The sequence below is a fragment of the Oryctolagus cuniculus genome, chromosome 7 (assembly GCF_051225735.1).
Source record: "Oryctolagus cuniculus isolate XC-2025 breed Fujian yellow rabbit chromosome 7, ASM5122573v1, whole genome shotgun sequence".
Taxonomy (NCBI): domain Eukaryota; kingdom Metazoa; phylum Chordata; class Mammalia; order Lagomorpha; family Leporidae; genus Oryctolagus; species Oryctolagus cuniculus.
The window spans coordinates 121,148,039-121,159,925 of record NC_142873.1 but is presented as its reverse complement, the minus strand read 5'-3'; the positions used below and the strand labels follow the sequence as shown (position 1 = coordinate 121,159,925).

General features: G+C 40.2%; 1 protein-coding gene across 34 annotated transcripts in view; it reads right to left on the bottom strand.

Annotated features, from left to right (window-relative positions):
* Positions 1-11,887, bottom strand: part of TUT4 (terminal uridylyl transferase 4) — a 210,366-nt gene that overhangs the window by 38,121 nt on the left and 160,358 nt on the right. For all 34 annotated transcript variants that reach the window (XR_016211025.1, XM_089300634.1, XM_070078493.2 and 31 more), the window contains 4 exons: positions 6,810-6,896; positions 3,917-4,020; positions 338-395; positions 138-241 (listed from right to left, as the gene is read on the bottom strand). Coding sequence is in view for 33 of the 34 variants with exons in the window: in XM_089300634.1 (XP_089156760.1) it covers positions 138-241; positions 338-395; positions 3,917-4,020; positions 6,810-6,896 (353 nt within the window). In the remaining variant the exon portion in view is untranslated. The remainder of the gene's footprint in view (positions 1-137; positions 242-337; positions 396-3,916; positions 4,021-6,809; positions 6,897-11,887) is intronic.

Sequence of the window (11,887 nt, the reverse complement as noted above, 5' to 3'; positions counted from 1 at the left end):
ATCTGAAGTAAATAACAAGATGATTAACTACTTTTTCTTAGACTATTCATATCTGAAAGTTTTAAACCAAAATCAGAAATTTGTAAACTTTTTAAATGAAAAGTGTTAATTTAACTGGCCTATATAGAAAAACTTACCAATGTATTATATAAACTGATATCACCTTCTAACCCACTTCTTCTGTGTTCAAATTTTACTATAGGCACTTTGGCAGTAGTTATAGGCAAAATATTTCTTAAACCTGAATTAAAAAAAAAAAAAAACACTTAAGTAGGTTACATAACTTCCATAACGCCAAAAAAATTTTCTTATGTTTGAAAGCTAAACTCTAAAGTACCTGGATGTCTTTTAAGAATTTTCGCCAAGTTTTCAATTATTTCCTTACAGTTTAATTTCTAAAAAACAAAACAAATAAATAATAAATTAAAGTTTGAGTCAATTGGGCCTTGTGCAAATTCTACTTCAGGGATTTAACAATAGCATTTAAAATTTCCAGCTATAAAATTCTATATAATACCCTTGTTACTGAAAAGTATATGGTTCACAGACCCATATAAATTTCAGGATAATCTGCAAACATGACAGAAATGCAAACTTAGTCCTCTCCCTAGTCTACGGAATCATAATTTGCATTTTAACAAGATCCAAAGGTAGTCCACATACAACTTAAAGATGAAAAGCACAATGACAGGAGAATAACATGGTTTTCAATATATGAACAAGCAGAGATGGATTTGGTGAGGACAAAACAGTATAGTGTTTAAGAATATAGGCTCCGAGAAGGAGGCATTTAACCTAGCAGTTAGGTAACCCACATTTAGACTAGAGTTAACTAGGTTCAATTCCTGACTCCAACTCCTGACTCCAGGTTCTTGCCAACGCAGACCCTGGGTTCCAGTCACCCATGTGAGAGGCTAGGATTGTAGTCTTAGCTCCTGGCTCTGGTCCAGTCCCAGCCATTGCAGGAGTAAATCACCAGAGGGGAACTCTCTCTGTCTCTCTCTGCCTCAAAAACAAAAAAACATCAACTCTGAATGTAAACAAACCTAAATTCAAGTACTAACTAGCTATAATGATTAACCTTCAACCTCTCCAAGAATCACATTACTAATTCTGTTTACAAACTACTGTGCTATAGAGTGCGGGAAGGAGTACATGAGGGATGTATGTAAAGTATTCAGCAGCGTCCCTGGTGCAAAATAAACACTTTACATTTGCAAGCTATTTATTGTTATTGGTTGATAAGGAAAAGAAAGGTTAGCCTATTATCATTACCACCTATTTCCTCAAGGAAATATATCTCAGCAAATTTAAATATGTTCCTTTTCTTAAAAAAGTAGATAGCGGACCGGCGCCGCAGCTCACTAGGCTAATCCTCCACCTGCAGCACCAGCATCCCAGCTTCTAGTCCCAGGTAGGGCGCCGGATTCTGTCCCGGTTGCTCATCTTCCAGTCCAGCTCTCTGCTGTGGCCTGGAAGTGCAGTGGAGGATGGCCCAAGTGCTTGGGCCCTGTACCTGCACGAGAGACCAGGAGGAGTCACCTGGCTCCTGGCTTCGGATCGGCGCAGCATGTCAGCCGCAGCACGCCAGCCGTAGCAGCCATTTAGGGGGTGAACCAACGGAAAGGAACTTTTTCTCTCTGTCTCTCTCTCTGTCTAAAACTCTGTCAAAAAACAGAAAAAGTAGATAGTAGAGCTGATATTGTGATGATAATCATTATAAAAGGGAAGATAATGGCATTATAAATTAACTGGATTAGCTGAAGGGCATACCTATGAATCCCAATAATTATTAAAATTACTTTTGTGGCAGTAGCCATTCAGCACAACCTGGGGATATCAAGGGAATCATTCGTACAAAATAAAATGAACAAAAGAAATTTTTCTCTTTATTATGTAAAGATGCAGCTATGATAAATTTTAAAGTTTCAATTTATGGTGGCTCATGTATAAAAAAATAGCGTGTTGTTCTTCACTACTTCAACTTTCCAATGTGCATGGCACACATTATATACAATATACAAATACTTAGTAAGTAGATATTTGATTTTTAAAATTTACAGATGCTATCTGACTCTAATCTCCTCCCTGGAAAAACATTCCTTCATTTCTTCAAAACGGAGGGCAGCCTCTTTCCAAGTAGGTGGCATTACACAAAAGTTAAGTTAAAGAGAACAAATAAAATAGTTGCAACTTTTCAGTTTCTTTATAGAACAAAACCTTTTTTTTAAGATCGATTTTACTTATTTGAAAGGCAGAGTTACAGAAAAAGGAGAGGCAGAGATAAAGAGAGTCTTCCATCTGCTGCTTCACTCCCCAAATGGTCACAACGGCCAGAGCTGTGCTGATCTGAAGCCAGGAGCCAGGAGCTTCTTCCGAGACTCACCCAAAAGACCCAAGGACTTGGGCCATCTTCCACTGCTGTCCCAGGCCATAGCAGAGAGCTGGATTGGAAGTGGAACAGCTGGGACTTGAACCAGAGCCCACATGGGATGCCAGCACTACAGGCGGCAGCTTTACCCACTATGCCACAGCGCCAGCCCCAGAACAAAAGTCTTTACACGAATTTTCTTCTAGCCAGAAATAAGGATCTACCAGGCATGCCATCCTTTTTCTAGGTCTAACAATTTAAAAATCCCCTTTTAAAAGAACTACTTCAGAAATGCACAGGTATGCTATTCTGCTGAATTCTTTATAATGTAACAAAGGCTCTACTGACACCACACAGATGCCAGAAGCTTGGCCTCACCCCAATCTTGCAAGCAGTTCCTGATTTTGAAACATAAATACCAATAGCTACGCTGGTAAAGGACTACGCATCTTTAGAGATCCCCTAACTTTTCTAATTGCTGCCACGAAAGGTGAGAAACACTTCTTCCCTGTCCAATCAGTCCCTTTCTTCACTGGAGCTTGAACATTCTCATTCCCTCTATTGAGGCCTGATACACAAAGAAGGAAACTGTAAGTACCAAACTCTCATTACCGAAATTGAACTGGGGGAAGGTCTGCTCCTGGCATCTCACAGTGGAACTCAGAAAGCTTTCAATTTCAGAAAGTAGTGGTTAGATTCTACAATATTATTAGTACTATATTTCAGCTACATTATGGGTTAAAAAATTACAGAGAGGCAGTGAGATACAATGGAAAGAGCATGAACTCTGGAGTCAAGACAGACCTGGGTATGAATCCCGGCTCCAACACTTACTAGCTGTGTGAACTTGGGCAAGTCAGTTTATCTCTCAAAGCCTCAGTTTCCTCATCTGTAAAATGGGGGAAATAATATCTACCTCGAAGATGGTTGTAAGAATGAAATGAGATTATGTAGGTAAAAGTGTATACTGGGGACTCCACAAATAGTAGCTCCCCTCCCCACCCAAAAGGAATTTCTAAAAGCTATCCTAGCAAATCATTAATAACAATGCCCCTAGAGGGAAAACTATATTGTAAGTGTTCAAAAATTAGAATTAACTTTTAGAACGCAATCTATTTATAAATTAGACAACTACCTGCATTTTCTATCTATAGTGATTCAAGGGTATCACCTAATGAAAGAGATACAGGAAGACAGAGTAAGCAAGATCAATGTCCATTACCAAACTAAAGTACCAGCTTCTCATTGGTTCTAATTTTTAACAACCCAACTATATACTACATTATTTTTTTGCCAAAACTTATATAGCACTTAACTCTCAGTGACAGGGCTTTTGACTTACAAAATTATTGAACAGAAAGTTAACTAATTTCAAGATTTGTGTATCTTCTAAATTTATAATGCTAATGCTTTTACATGTCAAACATACCTGTTGATAAATTTATGTTAAGAAATGACATTGTGTCCTTTATCAATATTACATACAAAATTAGATACATCATCAGAAAAAAATATACTTCCATATACTTTTCCAAGCACTCTTACCTCTGCATTTTCATGGCCTTCCAGGGTCATACAAATATCCAGATCACTATCGCGAAACCCAAATCCATTCTTAGAAGAACCAAATAAGCACAATCTGGCCTTTTCTAAGAAAAGCAAAAAGTCAAAAGCCTTATAATTATCAGGAAAGAGGAATCTTCTATTACCTACTAATGGCCTCTAACACAAGATGATCTTATCTACTACGATGACTTAAATTCATTACCTACCATGGGAAGACACACTGAGAACTTTCAGACACCCATTTGAAGCTCAGATACTTTTATATTGTTCTCCTTTTCCTTTTTTTTTTTTCTTTTTAAATTTATTTTCATCTACTCTAAAGGCAGAATGACAGAGAGAAAGACAGAAAGATAGAGGCATTCAATCCGCTGGTTCATTCCCTAAATGTCCACAACGGCCAGGGCTGGGCCTGGAGGAAGCAAGCAGCCCAGAACTCCATCCAGGTCTCTCATATGGTGGCAGGAGTCCAACTACTTATTAGCAAGTATAGTTGTTGGGATCCGAATCAGCAACTCCAATATGGGATGCAGGCATCTCAAGCAGCAAAGTAACCTGCTGTGCCATAATGTCTGTCCCTAAAGCCCAGATCTTTGCTCACGAATCCAACTGCTTTTTACACTTTTCCAAAGATATCATAAATTCCACATGTGAAAACTGGACTACCAAATTCACCCCCAAAACCTACTGTTATTGCTGCAGTCCCTATTCTCAGCAAATAGTGTCATTGATTCAGTTGCCCAAGTCAGAAATATAGGTGAGATCTTTAACACCCCTCTCAGGTTCCACATACAATCAATAAGACATTTGTTTTCTTCCAATTTAACTATAAATTCCTGTACCTTCATTCACTCTCAGCATCATTACTTTTCATAAGGTTTGTTGTGGATATGTCCAATAACTAAGATCAATATTTGGGAATTTGGCCGGCGCCGCGGCTCAGTAGGCTAATCCTCCGCCTTGTGGCGCCGGCACACCGGGTTCTAGTCCCGGTTGGGGTGCCGGATTCTATCCCGATTGCCCCTCTTCCAGGCCAGCTCTCTGCTGTGGCCAGGGAGTGCAGTGGAAGATGGCCCAGGTGCTTGGGCCCTGCACCCCATGGGAGACCAGGATAAGTACCTGGCTCCTGACATCGGATCAGCGCGGTGCGCCGGCCGCAGTGCAGCAGCCATTGGAGGGTGAACCAATGGCAAAAGGAAGACCTTTCTCTCTGTCTTTCCCTCTCACTGTCCACTCAGCCTGTAAAAAAATATATATATATATTTGGGAATTTATCGATTAAAACTAAACTTGTTCAGAGGCCAGCACTGTGCTATAGTGGGTAAAGCCATTGCCTGTAACACCAATATCCCATATGGGCACTGGTTCATGTCCTGCCTGCTTTACTTCTGATCCAGCTCCCTGCTAATAGGCTGGGGAAAGCAGTGGAAGATGGCCTCTGTGCTTGAACCCCTGTCACCCATGTGGGAGACTCAGATGAAGCTCCTGGCTCCTGCCTTTGGCCTGGCTCAGCCCTTGCCATTATAGCCATCTGGGGAGTCAACCAGCAGAAGGAAGACCTCTCTGTGTGTCTCTCCCCGCCCCAACACTTTCAAATGAATAAATCTTTAAAAAAATTTGAAAAAGAAGAAATGAGGAAGAAAAATAAAATAATAAACTCATTCTTCCAGGGCACCATTTAAGCAGTTTTACAAATATCACCTTGGTACTCACAATCAATTACTTCTTCTCCAAAAGTGATTAATCCATTAAATATAAACCATGATAGGCTTATCCTTTCAGTTAAGCATCCTTCAAAAACAGCTGGCAGGCTGGCGCCGCGGCTCAGTAGGCTAATCCTCCGCCTTGCGGCGCCGGCACACCGGGTTCTAGTCCTGGTCAGGGCCCCGGATTCTGTCCCGGTTGCCCCTCTTCCAGGTCACCTCCCTGCTGTGGCCCGGGAAGGCAGTGGAGGATGGCCCAAGTCCTTGGGCCCTGCACCCCATGGGAGACCAGGATAAGCACCTGGCTCCTGCCATCGGATCAGTGCGGTGCGCCGGCCACAGCGGTCATTGGAGGGTGAACCAACGGCAAAGGAAGACCTTTCTCTCTGTCCACTCTGCCTGCCCCTCCCCCAAAAAAAAAAACAAAAAAACAAAAAACACTTCAAACAAGCTACGGCTTAACAGGATTGAATTTGTTCTACCTTCAAAATATAATCCAAATCTGACCACTTCTGATCTAGTCCTCAAAATCACTATTATTTCTCATCTAAATTTATTCAACAGCCTCCTTAAGGTTCTGCTTGCTTTTACTCTTGGGTTCTACAATCTATTCTTTCAGATCATGTCATTTAATAACTACAAACATAAACCCTCGTAAGTTTCTCATCATTCTACAATAGCTATATGGACCTAAAGATCTAATTCTTAGCCAACTTCTCTGACTTCATCTTTCAATTACATTCTATATCATATACTCCTCTCCAGCCACAGCAACCTCCTGGCTGACCTCAAAACATGCCAGACACAATCCAGTCCTAGTGTCTTCGTACCTGTTACTATTTCTATCTACAATGTTCTTTCCTTGGATATTCATATAACTTGTTCTCAGATGCTACTCTTATCAGATACCTACCATTACAATCCATCACTTCTGATATTTCATCTGTTGTCCTTTAGTGGCATTTATTTGCTGATAAAATATCATATGCTTCACTGACTATCTCCACTCTGAAATATAAGCTTTATAAAAACCAGTTTCACTTCTTTATTAGCACTGTATCCCCAGCAATTAGAACAGTATCTAATACAAAACATTCAATATTTTTTAAATAAATGAATCTCAAGACCACAAATTTAGCAACAAAATCAATCACTTTTAACCTATGACATACCATCGTATTCTTTTTGAATAAACTTTTCCAAACCAATTAAAATCTGCTCCCTGTTGTGTTGTTCAGAGAAAGGTGGTGACAATTCATCTAGATTTTAAGGAGAAAAAAGAAAAGGAAAATAGAATGTAAAAATACCTTCATGTTTGTACTGTAATACTTTCACTTAAAATTTCTTCATTATTTGTTGACTTCTCTGACTTTAAATCATAAAGCTTACTGGAGAAGTAACAGGAGAGTAGCAAAAAAGCATTTTTAATGATCTATGCACATTTTACATAATTATCTTATGAGATAGCTACAATCATTTTGACTTTTTCAAACTAATAATGTTTTCTTCAGACATTCTCACACAGCAATAACTGTTTTTACCACCTGTTAATACTATGCTCAAACTGTTACCATAGGTACCTGGCCCATTTAAATCTAACAGCTCTCTCAAAAGCCTGATCAAGATTTTTGTCTTCCCTATGAATTACTTTGCCCAACCAGAGCCTTTACTGACTTCTCCTAGATTTATTTTCTTTAGTTCCTCAAACTACTTGCCACAATCTAATATTCTATTCTTCTAGTTTTCTAGTTCTTTCATTCATATAGTCATCTTATTGTTCCAAAAGAACTACACATTTTCTAAAAACAGTCTATTTTTTCTATCTTTTGCTACAGATTCATTCCCAAATGTTAATACAGCAATAGAACATAGCACGAATTTATGGATACTTGCCATAATTAAACTAATATTCACCATTTAAAAACCAGATAATAGTATCAGTGGCTACAGAAGAATGGGAAGTTGAAGAGATGAAAAACTGGTGATTTTGTTTTTAACAGTGGTGAAACTATTCTGATTAATTCTCTGGTGGTGAATAAAAGAGACAAGGCATTTGTGAAAACCAACAAAAAGAGTGAGCCTGAGTGTAGCAAATTTTTAAAAATCATGTAGTATATTGGCCGGCGCCGCGGCTCACTAGGCTAATCCTCCGCCTAGCGGCGCCGGCACACCGGGTTCTAGTCCCGGTCGGGGCGCCGGATTCTGTCCCAGTTGCCCCTCTTCCAGGCCAGCCCTCTGCTGTGGCCCGGGAGTGCAGTGGAGGATGGCCCAAGTGCTTGGGCCCTGCACCCCATGGGAGACCAGGAAAAGCACCTGGTTCCTGGCTCCTGCCATCGGATCAGCGCAGTGCGCCGCGGCGGCCATCGGAGGGTGAACCAACGGCAAAGGAAGACCTTTCTCTCTGTCTCTCTCTCTCACTGTCCACTCTGCCTGTCAAAAAAAAAAAAAAAAAAAAAAATCATGTAGTATGTCAGAAGATTACAGAATGGAATGCAAACTGTGACAACAGAAATCTAGCTGTATTATAAATGTATGAAACAACTTCACTGAAAGGGATTTGGGAAAAAGGTGCAGACTTAAGTAACTTCGGGAAAAATGAGTAAAAGGAACTACACATCAGCATACTCTAGTTAAAGTTATTTCCTGCAGGGGTATGAGTTAACAAATATGATTCTGCTATACCTATGTACTGAAATGGAATAATTAAGCAAATTGGTGGCAACTAGGTTTCTCACTTTGGGGCTTAAGATATAAGCAAAGAGGCTAGGCTAAGCCATATAGTAATTAAGTTGGTGACATCGGTCTGAAGTCATGTTTGACTTAATATAGATTAAGATTTTCACATACAGAAATACATACAGGTCACTGTAGGTTAGTGGGTTAGTATATACACATATATTTTGCTCTGAGATGGCCTCAAGCAATGACACCTAATGTCATTCTCCAATAAAGAGAACCAGGGCTCCTAAGAGAAATGCCACATTCTACGACTAAGGTTGAAAATATAAATGACGAGCCTAGAGCATCTTATAGCAGAAAGTAAAGAAACATAAACAAAAAAACACAGTGGTAGGAGTATGTCAAAGGTATATAGGAAGCAATTGAAAGAGCTCCCAGGGGCCAGCGCTGTGGCGCAGTAGGCTAATCCTCCATCTGAGGCACCGACATCCCATATGGGCACCAGTTCTAGTCCCAGCTTCTCCTCCTCCTATCCAGCTCTCTGCTGTGGCCTGGGAAAGCAGGATAAGATAACCCAAGTCCTTGGGCCCCTGCACTCACATGGGAGACCGGGAAGAAGCACCTGGCTCCTGGCTTTGGATCCAGCCACTTGCAGCCATTTGAGGAGTGAACCAACAGAAGGAAGACCTTTCTCTCTGTCTCTCCCTCTCACTGTAACTCTATCTCGCAAGTAAATAAATAAAATCTTAAAGAAAAAAAAAAGAAAGAGCTCCCAGTGGCCATAGCTGAAATAATCAGAGCAACAAAATACAGTAGTATTGGATTATAACCCAAAGCATAAAATATCCTTCAGATCATATTGTGATAAATGATAAAATAAAGAAATTAGTGAGTAGTATCTTAATAAAGCTGCTTTAAAAATACAAGTCGTAAAATACACTTGTAAGTGAAATGGAAGCATATATTCATACAGAGGCCTATAAACAAATATGCATGACAGATTTATTTGTAATAGCCAAAATTTAGAACCAAGAAAATATTCAACAATAGGTAAATGGATAAACAACTTGTGATACATTCATACACTGGAACACTACTCAGCAATAAAAAGCAATCAACTACTGATACACATAATATGTACGAACCTCTAAATAATTACATTGAGAGAAAAGTCAGACCAAAAAAAAAAAAAAAGAGTATATTGAGAATACCACTTGTTTAAGATTTTAGAAAATGTGAAATAATCTACATTGACAAAAGCAGATAAACTGTGACCTGGCAGGAGGGAGGAATGCAGAAGGATAGGAGAGCAGGATCACAATTACACACTACATGTTACATCAGAAATTTTATCTTTCCTGGACACAACAAATAATTTCCAAACATTTGCTGAGTAAAAGTATATCCCAGGTATTCCATATGTATTGGCCGAATAAAGACATAAAAGGCTTTCCCCTAAAACATATAGCCTTATGTCTATTAACTTTATTGTATCCTGCCAAATCAAAGGCAATTATGCCTCCAAATTATAAACTCTTTGCTTTTAAGCAACTTCAGTATCTGAAAATGGAGTTCAAGCTGCATATCAAATACCACCTTCCTAATTCCAATTATTCTTTCACCCCAGTTAAAACTAACTATTCTCGCTGGCGCTACGGCTCAGTAGGCTAATCCTCCGCCTTGCGGCGCCGGCACACCGGGTTCTAGTCCCAGTCGGGGCGCCGGATTCTGTCCCGGTTGCCCCTCTTCCAGGCCAGCTCTCTGCTGTGGCCAGGGAGTGCAGTGGAGGATGGCCCAAGTACTTGGGCCCTGCACCCCATGGGAGACCAGGAGAAGCACCTGGCTCCTGCCTTCAGATAGGCGCAGTGTGCTGGCCGCAGCACACCGGCCGCGGCGGCCATTGGAGGGTGAACCAACGGCAAAGGAAGACCTTTCTCTCTGTCTCTCTCTCTCACTGTTCACTCTGCCTGTCAAAAAACAAAAACAAAAACAAAAAAAGAACAACAACAACAAAAAAAACTAACTATTCTCATTCACCTCAGTTAAAACTAACTTGTGTTTGCATGACATTTTATTTACCAGTACTACAGCATAAATCAGAATTGGGTTTCAATCATGGCACTGTCCAAGAGCACTACAATAAAAGAAACACTCTCTGTCTAGATAGATAGCTCAGATTCACAGTCTAAGTTCTTTAAAAGCAGTACTTATGAACTCTGTATTCCCTAACATCTACCACAGTACCCTGTACACAGCAGGCATTTAGAAAATGCCTTGTAACAGTCTATTCAACAAATGGTGCTGGGAAAACTGGATTTCCACATGCAGAAGTCTGAAGCAAGACCCCTAACTTACACCTTACACAAAAATCCACTCAACATGGATTAAAGATCTAAATCTAGGACCTGACACCATCAAATTATTAGAGAACAGCAGAGAAACCCTGCAAGATATTGGCACAGGCAGACTTCTTGGAAAAGACCCCAGAAGCAGGGTTAGCCAAAGCCAAAATTAACAACTGAGATTACATCAAATTGAGAAGTTTCTGTACTGCAAAAGAAACAGTCAGGAAAGTGAAGAGGCAACTGAGAGAATAGGAGAAATTATTTGCAAACTATGTAACTGATAATGGATTAATAACCAGAATCTACAAAGAGATCAAGAAACTCCACAACAACAAAACAAACAATTTAGTTAAGAAATGGGAAAAAACTTAAACAGGCATTTTTCAAAAGAGGAAATCCAAATGGCCAACAGACACATGAAAAAATGTTCAAGACCACTAGCCATCAGGGAAACACAAATCAAACCCACAATGAGATTTTACCTTACCCTGATTAGAATGGCTTTCATACAGAAATCAACAGACAACAAATGCTGGCGAGGATGTGGGGAAAAAGGTACACTAATCCACTGTTGGTGGGAATGCAAACTGGTAAAGTCACTATGAAAGACAGTTTGGGGGTGGTGCTGTGGCATAGCAGGTAAAGCCACCACCTGCAGTGCCAGCATCCCATGTGGGTGCTGGTTTGAGACCTGGCTGCTCCACTTCTGATCCAGCTCTCTGCTGTGGTCTGGGAAAGCAGCAGAGGATGGCATGAGTCCTTGGGCTCCTGCACCTGCATGGGAGACCCAGAAGAAGCTCCTGGCTCCTGATCGGCACAGCTCCGGCTGTTGAGGCCAATTGGGGAGTGAACCAATGGATGGAGGACCTCTCTCTGTGTAACTCTTTCAAATAAATCTTTTAAAAAAAAAAAGACAGTTTGGAGATACCTGAGAAATCTTGAAAATAGCCCGACCACATCACCCAGCCATCCCACTCCTCGGAATCTACCCATAGGAAATTAAATTGGCAAATAAAAGAGCTATCAGTACCTCCATGTTTACTGCAGCTCAATGCACCATAGCCATGACATGGAATCAACCTAAATGCCCGTCAATGGAAAACTGGATAAAGAAATTATGGGATAGGTACTCTATGGAATACTACACAGCGATTAAAAAAAAATGAAATCCAGTCATTTGCAACAAAATGGAGGAATGTAGAAAACACCATACTGAGTAAAATAAG